We start from the raw sequence: 15252 nt of genomic DNA, 5'->3' as shown, positions 1-15252 counted from the left end.
GAAAAGTGAACTTGGAGGCCATCTGGCAACCTTCAGTGCTGGGAAGGAACTGAAAGGTTAATTTTGTCTCAGGGTATCTCATCAAATGAGAGATTCACTTTTCCATTCATAACCTCTCTTCCTATTTTATGATGTTTTCAGTGTTTCTCCAAACAGCCCTGAGTTCTGTGTGTACAATTTCAGACTGAAGCTGCAAAGCTCATGTGACAGACCACAGCACTGGCAGCAGTAGTGTCAGCTAAGTCATGCTTAGTGTAACCAAAAATAATTATAAACAGGTCTGCTGCTAAATTCCATAAACTAAGCCTTCAAATTCTTCAATAAACAGTATGAACCATTTATGATACACAGTTTTCTTTTGCATTTCAAAGTACTGCATCAAATTAATTACATTTTAAACAGCCAACTGAAGAAAACAGGCAAGGAACAGTATCTGAAATAGATGAATTTTTATGTAACCATTCAGTGTTAAAAACAAGAGAATCAAACATCAGTTCAAATTAAAGAGCAGTTTTGAACAGAAGACATTTGATTAAAAGTTTCTTTTAACATTTAGAAATTTAAATACATTTACCTAAAGATGGTTAACTCCCATCTCTATGTTACTATACAATAGCTTAAAGCTAATTTAAATGCTAGTTCTATGTTAATGTGAAATTCCAGAACTGCATTCTTAACTTTTTATGTAAATTGGTTATTAAACTGAGTGATTCCATACTTCCTCCCACCCCAAAATAAATTTTAAAAATTGAAGCTTTACAATGCCTTGAATAATATTTTTCAAACGAGTAATTTGGAATAGTTCCCAACAGTTCTATAGGAGGTATTTTGTACAGTTTGGAGAGCAACTCCGTATAAAGTTCTATTGCAACTGAGCATTCACAGTATGCCACAGTCCATACATATTACTACATATACATATCAGGTTTGTAAACATTGGAAGAATACACAGAACATAGTACCACGATCCTCTGGTACTGCTGAAAGGAAGATGAGGTAACATTCATATAATCTCAAAGTCCACAGAGGTCCTGACTGAGTAGGTAAAACAGCTGCCAACGCTTCTGTTTCATAGTGTGTGGTTAAGGCGCTCTACGTCACGGTCTGCTAAGGCTGGATTCGTTAGCTCTCAGTATCCCAACTGCATCTTTAACAGCGTGGTAAATGACATTCTTCACCTGCAGGAGCAAAGGAAAAGGTGCTTGGTTTTACAAGCAAACAGCACAAATGGTTTTCCAGCTTTCCTGCTTACTTCCCCTCACCTGGGCAGGTCAGTTTAGACAAAACCATTTGCCCAACCCTCATGAAATGACAAATTTCAGAAAACATTTGCTGTGTTTTAGTGGGGTTTTTGTGAAGAGTCCAGAGCACAGAGCATTGGGAAGTTACCTGCAATTTATCTTCATGGTTCGTATGCGTATGTGACAGATATCTAAATTCCTGAGTGAGCCAGAAGCAGTGTTTGACATGCTCTGGGGATACAAAGTCTTCTGCAACTTTAATACAACTGTACAAATTATGAACCTAGAGAGAACAAACAAGCATTAGGCACGTGCTCAAAGGGCTGCCCAAGCAGTCAGGCCATTCCATGACCCTGGTGCTTGCCTGATGTGGAGCTCCTGCTGGGATGAAAACTACATCTCCTAGAAACTGTACAATAGCCCAGCCTTGAACTCCGTACTCCTGGTGAAGGCGTTTCCTCAGCGATCGGTCCAGGTACCAGCTCTGATCATGAATGGGATCATGATCCACAGGGTTTTCTTGGCCTTGCTCTTCTGCAACCTGGCAAAGTCACAAGACAACAGGTATTTTAGCACACCAGTCTGACTGGACAGTCAAGTTGTATCTGTGGTATTCCACACAAACGTGTGCCAGAGGGACTTGCACCATGTGCTCAGGTAGGAGAGTTACACAAGGGAAGTGTGGATCTCTCCTCAGACCTTTGTCAAGGTTTCAGCATTGCTCAGGTCCCACTGACTTCAAAGACACATTGCAAATGTGGATGTGGAAAGTGCAAGTAATCCCAATGGACAATGGCAAGTGAAGCAGCCTGTGTTCACATTGGGAACCACTGCCATACATGGAACCAGTGCTCTGACATTACTCATGCTGGAGAGGGGCTGTGGAGGAGGGTGTGAAGTGACAGGACAGGGGCAATGGCTTTAAACTGAAGGACAGTAGGTTTAGATTAGAAGAAGAAAATAGGAAGAAATTCTTTCCTGTGAGGGCCCTGTGGCACTGGCACAGGTTACCCAGAGAAGCTGTGGCTGCCCCATCCTTGGAAGTGTTCCAGACCAGGTTGGACATGGCTCTCAACAACCTGGTCCAGGGGAAGGTGTCCCTGCCCACTGCAGGGGGCTGGAATAAGATGTTCTTAAATCTCCCCTCCAACCCCAACCATTCTGAGATTCTGTGACTCTATAGCCTGTGACTGGAAGACACTACCAAGTGTGGAATTCAGCAGGTGTCTGCCTTGAGGCCACCATCAGTCAGTGTGTGCTCACTGACCCAGAGGATGCAAACCAGATTTTCAGGAGAAACGAGACTGGGAAGCACAACAAGCACTTCAGGACACAAATTTGAGGGTTGTGGGGAGAATTTCTGCAAGAAGTTGCTGTATAAATCCAACTTGCTGCAGCAGCCACCTACACCCAGGACTGTAGCCCAAAAACTCATTTGGGAGGAGATAAACAGCTTGATTCTACTCCACTAAGAGGTGCTGAAAGCCCCACACCTAAGTGTAATAAAGGGACTGTGGTGTGAGACACAGATGTCAAGACTCCAAGTGCTAGTGCTTATCAAACCCAGTATCATGTTTGATCAACCATAAGATTTGTTCTTTGTTAATATTAAGTAAGTCTGTTGCAGCCTCTCCCAGCTTCCACCAAGAAACCCATAAGCCTGACCAGGCCAACAGCTGTTTAGATAATCTAATTGATCTTTTTAAATATCAGCATATTGGTTCTTTCCATTTTTAGAGCACCAATGAAGTTTCACCATTAAGACCACAAAGAACTCTGGACCATCTGAGATAAATGTGAACACTGAAATAAGCCCTTTTGGATGTGGAAGCACATCTCTAAACCCTTAACTCCATGAAAACATGACACAAAATACCACCCTTAATTCAGACCTCATCAAGGTAGGGAGGAAAAAAAACAGGCAGCAAGAGAGAGAACAAGGAAGAGTGTTATGTACCATGTACTGATCTGACATTTCTCAAAAACATCTCACATTCTTTGAAAAAGGATCAAATTAAACTGCTTTGCCTTAAACCTAAACCAGCTGTTTTCTTGTTCACTATGTAACATTACTCATCTATGAGAAGAGTGGGCAGAAGGAACCTCTGCACACAAGGTAACAAGCTTCAACTCTCCACCCTTTTCAGGTCCTATGTCTTAGATACAACTCAGGTTGTTTCCACAGTAACCAGGATATGAAGGAGGAGAAAAGCCCCAAAGATAGAGACTTGCAAGCCTCCACAGGCAGAAGATCAGTTTTTAAGATGAACAGCTCACCTTCTTAAGGAACTCCCGGATTTTCTCTGTATCCTTGGCAGCATAAATGTGCCACAGAGCTCCGGGCTTTTCCCGGCTTTCAGTGAAACGCTTAATTGTCAGTTCATCAGAGTCCCCATCCTGGATGGTCTTCAGCACTTCTGTGGACAGCAACACCAGCAGTTACATTACAGGATCTTCCCTCTGGCCACAGAAATATCCCCCAGACACCACCAAGACTTTACCTTCTTCTTGATCAGCCTGGCCTTTGGGGATCCCCACGTAAACCATGACGTTGGCTGCGTCAGATACATCCAAGTGCAGGTTTGTTGTGCCATATTTTCTGTCCTCTGGTGTTATTAATCCTGGGGGAGAAATTAAAGAAGGGAAAAAGGAGTAGCAGATCCATTAGTAAGACAAAATAATGGTGCACCACTATCAGAAGCACTTTCTGAGAAGATTAGAGTGCTTTTACTTCTACCAACAAATGCTTCCAGAACAGCAATTTGCTTTCTATCCAGGACCTTGCTCCATCTTGTGGCTTCCCAAGTGATCTGCTGACAGGCTGATACAGATCAATGTATCTCTGTCTAGCCTCTATGATATATATGTTTAAGTCCTGCTAGAAAAGGGTTTCTACAGCAGTTTAGGATAAAGCATTTTGAGAAACAGTCTCTTTTTCACTCTAACCAGCAGCTTATACAGGATTTACAATCCACCATCTCTGTACTGGCCATGATGCTTCTCCATTTTAAATGTCTTTTGAGTGACAGCAGATCAACCAGACACAGGAAAAAACTGCTCAAGGAGAGATTAAAAACTAAATGATACAGTTCATAAAGGAGAACAACAGAAGCAGCAAAACAAATATACATTGCCAGCTACAGGAAAGAGGCTGTGGAGCAAGCTGATTGAAAGACTGGGAATAATTACTATTGCCTTGAAACCACCTGGAAAAAAGATGTTCAATAAAATTTATCCTATCATGCTCTGGACATCATTGATGCCTACAGATGAGCCAAACTCAGGTTTTCTGATCCATGGGATTAATAAAATCGTCTACAACCACAAGGATTCACATAATCTGCAATAAATTTCAATAGGAACATGTGGTCAGTGTGACCTTTAGAGTGAAAGATTCCTTACCATAGGCATTGTACATCTTGGGGCCCAAATCTGGTCGCACAAAATAGTTGGGAAGTCGAGAGGCAAGGTTGAGTTTGCCACCTCTCCTGGTATATTCTGGCAATGGGATATTTTTCATCAAATCATCAAACCTAAGGTAATGCAACAAAATTTAACATTAGGTACTGATAAAACCAAAACCAGACTGAAACTGACTGCAACAAAAGCACTCTCCAGTTGAGGATATGTACTCTTTCCCTCAGGGGGTTTGCTGGACACCATGAAAAGGAGCCAAACAAACAAGGCACAGAAATACAGCAAAAAAATTTAACTGCTCTGGAGTAATGCTATTTTATTGTGTAATCTTCTCAAGGAATATCAAACAGTTTAAGTCCAAATATTTAAAAATGTCTGGCCAAAAAGTAAGCTTCAACTGAACTTCAGATTTCAAAGTGATCCAGGCTTTTAGGAGCAGTTTTAGGTGCTCACTTTACTTAGCAACAAACACAATGAACCACATAAAAATTTATCATTAAACTTGTGTAGGATTTCCATTTATGTCAGGCATCTCTGAGAAACAGAACTGTTCACATGCACCAACTGCTGCTCAAAGCTGAGGGAGGTATCAAAACACAAGAATATTCCTACAGTCCGTGATTTTGGGGGTGTGCCACAGAACAATGAACATTTCCTCTGGAAATTCATACCTAGAGGGCATCATATCTCTGAAGTCTTCTCCTGGAGGCCAGTCCTTAAGCTTCAGTACCATTGGCTCTCCCTCTTCTGTTCTCAGGCGACCTAATTTGAAATATTAACAAGTCTCAGTTTTTAATAGCTGTATAACTCTGAATCTGAAGAATTAAGATAAAGAAATCCTTCTCAGTCTAAAATCATGTTCATTCCACAACTTTCACATAAAACTGAAGACATACAAGTTCCTCTGACACCAGAGTAGGGTATCACTCTCATGACAAACATGTTACAACAGGAGATGTCAGACAGACAAGCAGCCCTTACTGCTTCCCTGCCCAAGCACTTCCCACAATTTAGCTCAGAAACAGGTTTGAGGCCAAAAGCAGCTGATGAAGCCAAATCTCTTCAAAGATAAGTAACAGAAAAGAAAGGTGTGAGTCTTCCACCTCCCACTCTTCTTGCCCTAAGCACAAAACTCCCTGAGCTTACAACTGATTTAAACAGTAAAGCAGATCCTTCGATAAAGATGTGTAACAGACGCAAAGTAGAAGCCCAAATGAAATGGCAACTGTTAATTCTCCTGGAAAACCTCAAGCTCACTGCCCCTTAATCTATTTTTATACAAAGTAACTTCAGTTCCTCAGAACAAAGAACCTTCAAGTTAAAACAGCAGAACCCATTTAACCTGTGAGCACCACCCCTACCTGTGCTCATCTGTTTTACTCCACTGGAAAAAAAAAAACAAAACTGGCAGATACCTATTTACTAGGAAGATCTTAAATTTCCTTAGAATGTTTTCCCAAAAGACTAAAGGCAGCCAAACATACTCCTGAAGGAGAGTACTTCATGGGAATGAATTTTTATCCAGGCCACAATCCTAAAAGCATGAATGTCTGCAATGCATCCGCACCAAAGTGCCCAAGGTAAGGAGAAATCCTTGAACATCTTGTACCATGCATATGGATCACAAGTCTGTGCTAAAGGCAGAATCATTGCTGCTGAGTGTTCTACCTACTGGAACAAAGAGTTACAGTACTTACTTGAAATATCTTCAAAACCATCCCAGAAATCCCCTACAGTAGCTCCAGTGATGATTTCATTGGTCCTGCAGTTAACCAGATCTACTTCCTGTTGGCCAAATTCCTTCCTAAAGGACTCTGGTCTCCAGAGGTCTGCATTTAACTTGTGATGCACTCCTGACACCATTACAGGCTAGAAAGCAAAAGAATATATTCTGAAGAATTATTAAACACCAAAAATTCTACAAAAACTACAACAGAGTAATACATAAAATACATAGAGCATTTGGATGCAGGCATTTTGCAAACTAGATCAGTATGCCCTACTAGAATTCTGCCTTACCATACATTTAAGCATTCTCTGTTTCAAACTGAGGCAGCTTTTTATACATAGAGCCATAGCTTTTTATATAGAGAGCCATAATTGCACCTCTCTGCTTAGAAACAGATTTAGACAGTAAAACAGATCCTCAGATAAGGAAGTGTAACAGTGCTCATGTCACACATTTGATGAAGAATTAATGTTGCTTATCACTACAGTAATTGTAGCTGTGCTTCAAATAAAGGACAAAGCACGTGAATTGCAAATGGAAAAAGCCAGGAAATGAGGATACCTGTCCCTGCTTCCAGCACTCCCTGAAGACATTCCAGTTGCTCTCATTGTTGGGGTCCTGCAGACAGAGCAGGCGGTTGTCACACAACCAGTAGTGGGGTGTGTCAAAGCCCATGATAGTGGGCTTGATGGTCAGCCCTTGAGGCTTCTTAGGCAGGTCTGTAATGGCTCTGTTTTGCACCAGGGAAGCAAAAATGTCATCAAGGATTTTGGGTGTACTCTTCAGTCCATTGTCTGTCTGATAAAACACATGAAAGAACAACAACAAAAAATTAGTGCTCTTTTCTGTTGCCTTATCCTGAAGGCTTTAAAGAAAGTATTTGCCACTTCAAATATTTTTCACTTGAGATCCAATTGTGCAGAGAAACCAACAACAGCAGAATTCTGCTGTCTAGAAATGCACCATCATTAAATGCCAGTGCCATTCCTTAAACTTTATCTACAGAATTCTGACACAACAATTTCTGCTGATTTGCATCTCAGCAACACTGCAGAAACCTAGAACAGGATTTGCTTTATATCAAAGAGCAGAAATTCAGTTTTGGCAAAGAACTCTCAAGGCCAGTATTTTTCCCCACCACTCTGAAGTCACATTTGTAAGATCAGACAAAGCCCAGAAACATCTGAAGTGACCAGGCTGCAAATGAGGAAAGGGGAAGACACCACAGAAGATTCTTCCCTCCATCTGCAAGTTCATTGGTGCCTTTTTTTTGAGTCTAAAAGACATCCCAATCAATGCAGTTGCCAAACTCTACCCTAAGGAAGTTCATCTGCCTTATCCCTTAGCTCCCAGTTCCTCACCAAGACTTAGCACCACTAAGCTACTCTTAACTGAGCACTCAAACTGAATTAGTCCTTTTTCCCAAATGAAGACAATTTTACTGTGACAAGAAAATCAACTGCCTGTGGCAGCTGTTCACAGGTTTAAAACAGAATCTAAGCCTGGGATCAACTCAAATTGTAGGATAGAATTTTTCCTGTACCTTTCCTGCAGAAGAGTTCAACAGGTTCCTCAAGAAGCCCGTGTTGTTGTTGCTCACAGGGGTTAATATTGCACTGTTGAATGTCTGCAGGGCTGCAGCTGGCTTGGCTAAGCTGGGGAGTGTCTGAAGAGGTTTATTTTCATTCTTTGAAATTGGTAGGAGAAGTTTCTCTGAAATGAAGAAAAGGAAAACCATGGGAACACTTCGAAACCGTGAAAATACTTTGAATTTTTTTCAAGACAATATCCTCCTACATGCATACATACATATATATATATATATATACATACATATATATACACATATATATACACACATACATGTATATACATATATATAAATATAAATATATATATATACACATACATGTATATACATATATATAAATCTTCTCCCAATACATGCAGACAAAATATTTCTTTCACTTAACTTTCTTCAATAAACCAACATTTTAAAAATCCACATTTTAAAAAAACCCAAAAAACCAAAACCCCCAAACAACATGAATTCTCAAACTGAACTTTCAAGAATACTTGCATCAATGGGATTTTAATCCAGTTTTTGAAACAGAATATGCTAGCTCTGCCAGGCTTTACTCCAAGCCACTGAACACTTATCCCAGCAGGCCAATGACATCACTCTCAGCACAAGATATTGCTGGGTCTGACCTATATTCTTCTGACAAACAGCCACAAAGGGGTTACTCTTCACTGGTTCTGCACATACCTTTGTTTTCTTTATTCACGTTTCCACTGGTTAGGTTTGAAAACCAATTTAATGAAGGAGAAGTATTTACAGAAGCAGTTTGTTTACTTCCAAGTGCTGATTTTAGAGGAGGAGGATCATGTGTAGTGACTTGTGGGCTCAGGACAAAACTGTTGTGTTGAAGGCCAGGCCTGTCCCCAGATGCCAAGTGCTGAAAAAGCAAAGCAATAACTTGTTTACACACAAACACACTCTACAGAAAGGGAACACAAGCAGTAGCATGTCCAAACTCATCCTTTAAACAATAAAATGGTTTGGCCCTCAAAACGTGTGATCTCCACCAGAGGTCAGCACTGCAGCTCAGGATCAGGAGATGGCAGCTCAGCAGGATTTGGGATCTCCCTAATTTAGGAGCAGCCAGAGTCCATCACCCCTCAAGACAAGCACAGAGAGCCAAGTTTCCCAGGTGCCTTTTCTGGGATTGCTTTGGGAACCAATTGCAGTTTCAAGAGCAGTTCTTACATTTCTAGTCATAGCTGATGCTCAGGCCAGGGCTAAGCTGGAGATGCAGTTCAGGGGACTAAAACAGACATGGAACATCCCTAAATTTCTCTCTTAAGCTGGCAGCAAACATGCACTCACCTGCCAGGTGTGAGCTACACCTGCCTGAGTGCAGCCAGTGCCAGCACAATCCAAGCACAGGACTGTCCATCTCCTGTGCAGCTGATTTAGCTGGTCATTTGGAGGTTCTAGGAACAAACTAAACAAAACCACAGCTTTGCCCTGGGATTCCTGCATGACTGGTGACATTTCCTCTCTGCTCAAATAATTTTAAGCTAAGAAATGATTCTGCTCTTTCATCTGCCTATCATTACATTCTCTATTTCATCTCTCACTGACTGCTGATGCTTGGCAAGGATTCTAAATATGACATCACACAAAATGTTTTAACCTTTAAAGAGCATATCCTCACACAACCAGTGCAGTAACTAATTCTATAAACACGTGTAGATAAATTTAATGCAGCTCTTTGTCCAGAATCACAGGAAATCTTGATTCAGAAGACTGAAGCCAAGTCAGTTGAATGCTAACTTTTGATTCACATAACTATTTCCCACACTTGTAACAACTGAAATTTTTTTGTCCCTTCTGTTCATTGCTTACACTGAAATCAAGTCCAACCTACTTCTTACAATTAAGGTAAGATTTATTTTCAAAATAAGGCTATGAATAAGGATCTAACAAAATTAAAATCACTTAATTCACCCCATTTCTTGTGAGATACTTCTAAACTATGCTATTAATTTGTGCTCTGTTTTCAAAAGCAAAAAAATACTACATCCATTTATAAATATATGTATCTTGTGGGGTTTCCTTTGTTTTGGTTTTTTTGTAAACAGAGAAGCAAACCTACCAGATTGCCAGAGAAATCACTGAATCCCCACACTCCTCTAAAAATCTTTTTTTTTTCATGTTTAGTTCTTTTATGAATCCAAGTACTCTTCCACCTTACTAAATCTTTAGATGCTGCATGTATTATATCTCCAGGACCCAAGGAACAGCATACACTTCACTACCATTCCCTCTCATCTGTTCTTCATTTTCTTCTCTTAAGGGATCTCACAATTTAATCCCATTTTTGCTCTAAAAATCCTCACTGAGCCTTTTTCAAGGATAAGTCAACTACTGAGGCCTTAGCATCAAAGGAGCTGAACCAGAAAGATGAACAGTGAATAAAATTGTCCCTATGTGGTGGGGTTATCACAGAGGTCAGGGCTGGCAACCTACAAAGTCAAATTAGCAGTGGCTTCAGGAACATGCAATAGACTGACACCAACTTAACTGCACAGACAGAGGCAGTAACAAACCTGTTTGGAATCCTCCTTTAGAGCTGGCTTTGATAGTGCTTTGAACTGCTTATTTGCACAAGGACAATTTGCCTTTATTCCCCACTTTGTTCTTACGGAGTGAACGATGTCACCAACGTCATAGAGAGCTGAAGGGAGAGAAGCACAAATGAGCTCACATGTAATCATAACATTCAGCAGTCACCAGGACTTTTTAAGAAATTGTGTGTGTTGTGCAGCTAAACACTATTATGTGAATACTGTTCATCATCAAACAAAAAGTTCTGCTACTTCTTTGTAATACTATTTTATTATCTTTGACCTTTAAACACACACGCTATTCCTGTCTTTGGATAATAAATGTTAAGCTTTTACCAACTTTACTATTAAAATCAAACCTCACTCAGTACAATATCAACAACACACAAAAGACAGCAAAATCCTACAGCACATTTTAATGTTAATCAAATATTTCCAATACCTTTCCCAGGAATTATTTGTGTAGGCATTAGATTCTCTGGTTCATGTGCCTGCCCCTTCACACATTTAAACCAGGAGAAAGTATCTGAGTCATCATCTGTAAAACAAAACCATTACAGTTTTTTGTTACTGCTCTGGAAAGCCACATATTTGACTATTATTGATACATCCAACCACAGGCCTACAACACATACTCTTTTGCCTGAAGGGTTTTTTCGGCTAATTTTTATGGCTCATTTCTTACATCCAACCACAGGCCTAAAACAGGTCTTTTTGGTTGGGAAAGCTTTTTTCAGCTTGTTTAAGGCTGTCATTGACTTCCCAGTCCAACACAGATTTTATTTCCCCTCCTCCCCCTTTGTTTCAGGTAGTAATAAGCACTCCCACCTTCATGTGAGCTTTTTTTCCTCATCCTGTAGCAATCCACACACACCCCAAAGCCACACTTGGAGCAGACCCAGTGCAGGTTGAAGATGGTGGTATCGCAAACGTCGCACATCTCGCGAACGCCGCGCACCGCGCGCTTCCAGGCCACCTGTCCTGCAGGCAAGGACAGGACAGTCAGAGTGTTAGTGCCAACAGATTCAGCATTTGCATGGTAACTACAGCCACTTCAACTACAGTGATGTGACTCAGACTTGGTCTTGTATTGGGACTCCAAAAAATGCTTTTGTTGCTACACAACAGTCCAAGCAATTGAGACCAGCTTGCTTCCTCCTGTGTAGCACCAACCACAGCTTTTACTCCTGACACATGCCTGTCCAAGTTAACAAGCACATTCCTGGCATTCTCCTAAGTGGAAATCCCACAGCTACTCCAGGAAATAAATTCAGGTACTGCTGGCAAGTTAAACTTAATGTGTAGCTTGCCACAACCAGCTTATCCTTGCTCTCTCTTCAGCAGCATGGTGAACAAGCAGCTGTCTTCCTTTGGGGAGGTTTTAGGTGTATGCGTTTGTCTGACCTTCTCAGAATGGTCAATTTTCTTCTCTGAAGCACTGACTGCTGCTGTTCAGGTTTCCTATGTACCTACTATATTCCCCCTTCCTCATCCCAAGCCACTTCTTCAATCCACTCCAAACATCCCAAACATTGACAATATCTTGCAAAAAATTACAAGCCCTTCCAGGGCTGTATTATTTTTCTGTGAATCTGTGATTATGCAAGAATTATTTTAGCTTGCTCTCCATTTCCTTAGGTTGCCAGCTAAAAAACTAGACAAGACAAAAAGCACACACCTGCCTCCTCCTACCACCTTCCACACTTGTAACTTCTCTGAAACTTTCCTGCCCACAATGTTTCTTAATTTTAAAAGCAAGCTATGAGAGACCATGTCCTAATGCATGCTAAGAAAACCATAACAGCATCCAAGACATCTGCTGCTCTTGTTCTGAATAATGCCCATTGACTATGTATGGAACAACACTGGAATAGCTCAGCACAATTTGTTCTTAAGTAGGAGGTAAAAATTGTTTGACTACTTGCTTCAGAATTCTTCCAAGAGACACAGGTCTAAATAGCACCAGCTCCATTCTTCTCTGCCTTTTAAAAACATGCACTATATTTATCATTTTCTAGGTCAACTCTCCAATTTCCCCCAAACAGGATGAGGGTTTTTTCCTTATCTTTTGAATTCCATTTCCTATCTTTTCTGAATCTTCTCTCTTTCCTCTACTCCTATTTTTTTGGTTCCTCCTTGTAGGTTAATCGTGTTTCCTTTAGGCATTTGGTGGCCAAGGAACAACTTGACCTAACAAGCTGTTCTTTATACACTAGTCAATCTTTTACTTCACAGGGAAAACACAATTAAATTTACCATAACTTCAAGCCATGCTGGCAGAAGAATCTCCCTTTTTCCTGTGCTGACTGAGCACTCTCCCACTGTACTGTTCAAAGAAACCATGTATTCAGACTGTAAATTACTTCTTTCCTGCCCAGGGCATTCAAAATAACCTCCATATTAATGAAAGTGGGTTCCCTTATTCTCACCGGTCAGGGCAATAAAATCAAAGACGAATTAATGAGATTTTGCTCCTTTCAAGCCAATTCCAGAACTCACACATGTCTGTGCTTTTTAAGCAGAGGATGTTTCTGGTAGCTATGCCAACAGATGCATCCTCTGCTATTAAGAAACATCACACCTTCCTTTTGTTTCATGAATTCATCCAAAGCTTCACCCTCCCAGAAGTGTTTCTGTATTCCAGTCTACACATCTCACTCTGGCTACAGATAATTTGGTTCTACAGACCTGAACATGTAGCAGGTCAAGAGAAGAGCAAAGCTTGCAGATTCCAAGCAGCTCAAGGTAAGACCCCCACAGTAAGTATTTCTGGAATATCTCAAGACTTCCCCCCACTTTTGAAGGGCATTCAAGCTTGTTCAGCTCTTTTTCTTCTTTCAGGACAGTGGAGTGACTGCCAAACTGAGAGGATCTTTATCTAATGTCAACACTCCACAAACACAGCAGACAGTGGCAGCCTCCTAAACTGTGCTGTACCCTGGTCATGCACTTAAAATCTAGAAAACAAACTGAGTTTTAGAGTCATTCTGCTCTGAGAAGTGATTATGTAAGGTTGTAGACTTCCCCATTTGTCTGCTCACATTTCCTACAGAAATATCTTGATGTGGCCAAACCCCTGTGTTTGGGGGTGCTAAGTTTGCCCTGTCTACACTAATTAACCTCACCAGTCAGTTATCCCATCACCAGCACTCCTCTGGTCTATGCCCAGTAGGGCTGCACACAATCACTTCTAAAAGTGCTACTGGAAATTTGCAGGGGGAGGGAAAAAAAAATATTTTACTGACAGCATTAGGTCCAGGATGCTATTATAACAAAATAGGACTAAAGCAATCTAACAGAACCCTGTGCAAAGTAAATTCTTTATTTCATTTTCACACCAAGAACAGATTTTGTTGTCAGCTACCTGGTAGTTTACTTGATTTTTTTTTTCACTTTGTAACAGGAAAAGTAATTTGATAAATTGAGAAACAACTTCTGACAAAGAAGGAGAAAGGTGGAATTGCCCTTCCCTTTCCTCCTCCCTGTGAGAAGCAAAGAGTTGTTGACACCAGTTCACAGTGGCTCTTAACCATTCCCACTCTGAAAAGAGAGAGAGACACTCAAGTCTTATATGATATTTCCAAATATATGCAATTAATTTTCTCACAGCAGCTTAAAGCTTCACACAAAGCACTGAAAACACAAAAGATTTCAATACAAGTTGATCTTACTGTGTGGTTCAATTGTTGACATGACTTCCTTTTCAGATATCACCAGCTGGCAGAAGTGGTCTCCAATGTTGGCCAGGATGTACTTTGCTGTGTCCAGATCTAGACCCACAACATTTTTGGACAAAGGCAGCCACAGGCTAATAGCCTCAGGGTCATACTTATTTGGAGTTAAGAAACCTTCCTCACGCAGTATTCCATGCTTATTAAACTGCAGCCTGATGAGAAAGGGGGAAAAGGAGAAAAAGCCCTCATTAACTCAAATGCTGTACTGGTTTAAAGTCATTCCAATCAGTCAATGTTTGAGTTGCAAGTGTATGTACTGTATGCCAATGAATTTACTCAAAGGTTACAACAGACATGGGTAAACATACTGGTCACTAACATCAGGCACATTCAATGCACTGCTTGTTTTAAAGAAAAAAAATTCAGATTTTTAGTTAGGAAATCTACCTTACAACAAGTTGTTCTTTATTCACACAAAACCAAATCAGGTTTACAATTTTTAAAATGCACTGGCATTAAGGCCACATCTAGAGATGGCAAAAGCAATTTTATCTAGGACTACATACAACTCTCAAGAGAAGTTAGAATGCCTTAAATATAGAATATATTTCAAGTAACAATTCACTTGGAAGCAGCTGTCAAAAAGCATCAAGCAAAATTTGAGTAAAATATATTCTTGAGTGATTCTGAGTAGGTGGAAAGAATGAGATCTACATTGTTAGTAGTGTCTAAAATGGAAAACACGAAGAGCTCTTTTCAGGAACCTTTTTACTAAATGCTGAAGAAGGAAGGTGACTTCTGATGACAACATGTGCTCACTGTAGTGTTAGGTGTGCCATGAGAACACATGCTGGCAGCTATTGTCATCAGACAAATGCCATCTCCAGATTTGTCAGATTGCACATTCAATGAAAAGAGATAATTCCATTAGTATCAAGTTCTAAACCAAAGGATTCATGTGATTTGAACTGCACTGCAAGTCTGGATTGCTACGCTGAGAGGATGAATTAGCCTACTCTGTTGTTACTTTGGTCTCACACATCAGATTATACAAAGA

The 15252-nt window shown here is 40.5% G+C and overlaps 1 protein-coding gene across 3 annotated transcripts in view; it reads right to left on the bottom strand.

The window, feature by feature from the left end:
* Window positions 1–434: 434 nt before the first annotated feature.
* Window positions 435–15252, bottom strand: part of KDM3A (lysine demethylase 3A) — a 29647-nt gene continuing 14829 nt past the window's right edge. For 2 of the 3 annotated variants that reach the window (XM_050974169.1, XM_009098640.4), the window contains exons 12-26: window positions 14193–14407; window positions 11350–11502; window positions 10964–11059; window positions 10504–10631; window positions 8657–8846; window positions 7931–8100; window positions 6949–7185; window positions 6356–6527; window positions 5330–5420; window positions 4644–4774; window positions 3743–3862; window positions 3519–3658; window positions 1606–1782; window positions 1390–1524; window positions 435–1178 (exon numbers count right to left, since the gene is read on the bottom strand). In XM_050974169.1, the coding sequence (XP_050830126.1) occupies window positions 1098–1178; window positions 1390–1524; window positions 1606–1782; window positions 3519–3658; window positions 3743–3862; window positions 4644–4774; window positions 5330–5420; window positions 6356–6527; window positions 6949–7185; window positions 7931–8100; window positions 8657–8846; window positions 10504–10631; window positions 10964–11059; window positions 11350–11502; window positions 14193–14407 (2236 nt within the window). In that variant the 3' untranslated portion in view covers window positions 435–1097. The remainder of the gene's footprint in view (window positions 1179–1389; window positions 1525–1605; window positions 1783–3518; window positions 3659–3742; window positions 3863–4643; window positions 4775–5329; window positions 5421–6355; window positions 6528–6948; window positions 7186–7930; window positions 8101–8656; window positions 8847–10503; window positions 10632–10963; window positions 11060–11349; window positions 11503–14192; window positions 14408–15252) is intronic. The other variant, XM_050974170.1, reaches the window with a different exon arrangement.

Source organism: Serinus canaria, chromosome 4 (assembly GCF_022539315.1).
Source record: "Serinus canaria isolate serCan28SL12 chromosome 4, serCan2020, whole genome shotgun sequence".
Taxonomy (NCBI): Eukaryota; Metazoa; Chordata; class Aves; order Passeriformes; family Fringillidae; genus Serinus; species Serinus canaria.
Note: the sequence above shows the minus strand (reverse complement) of the source record. Positions and strands in the feature narration are given on the sequence as shown.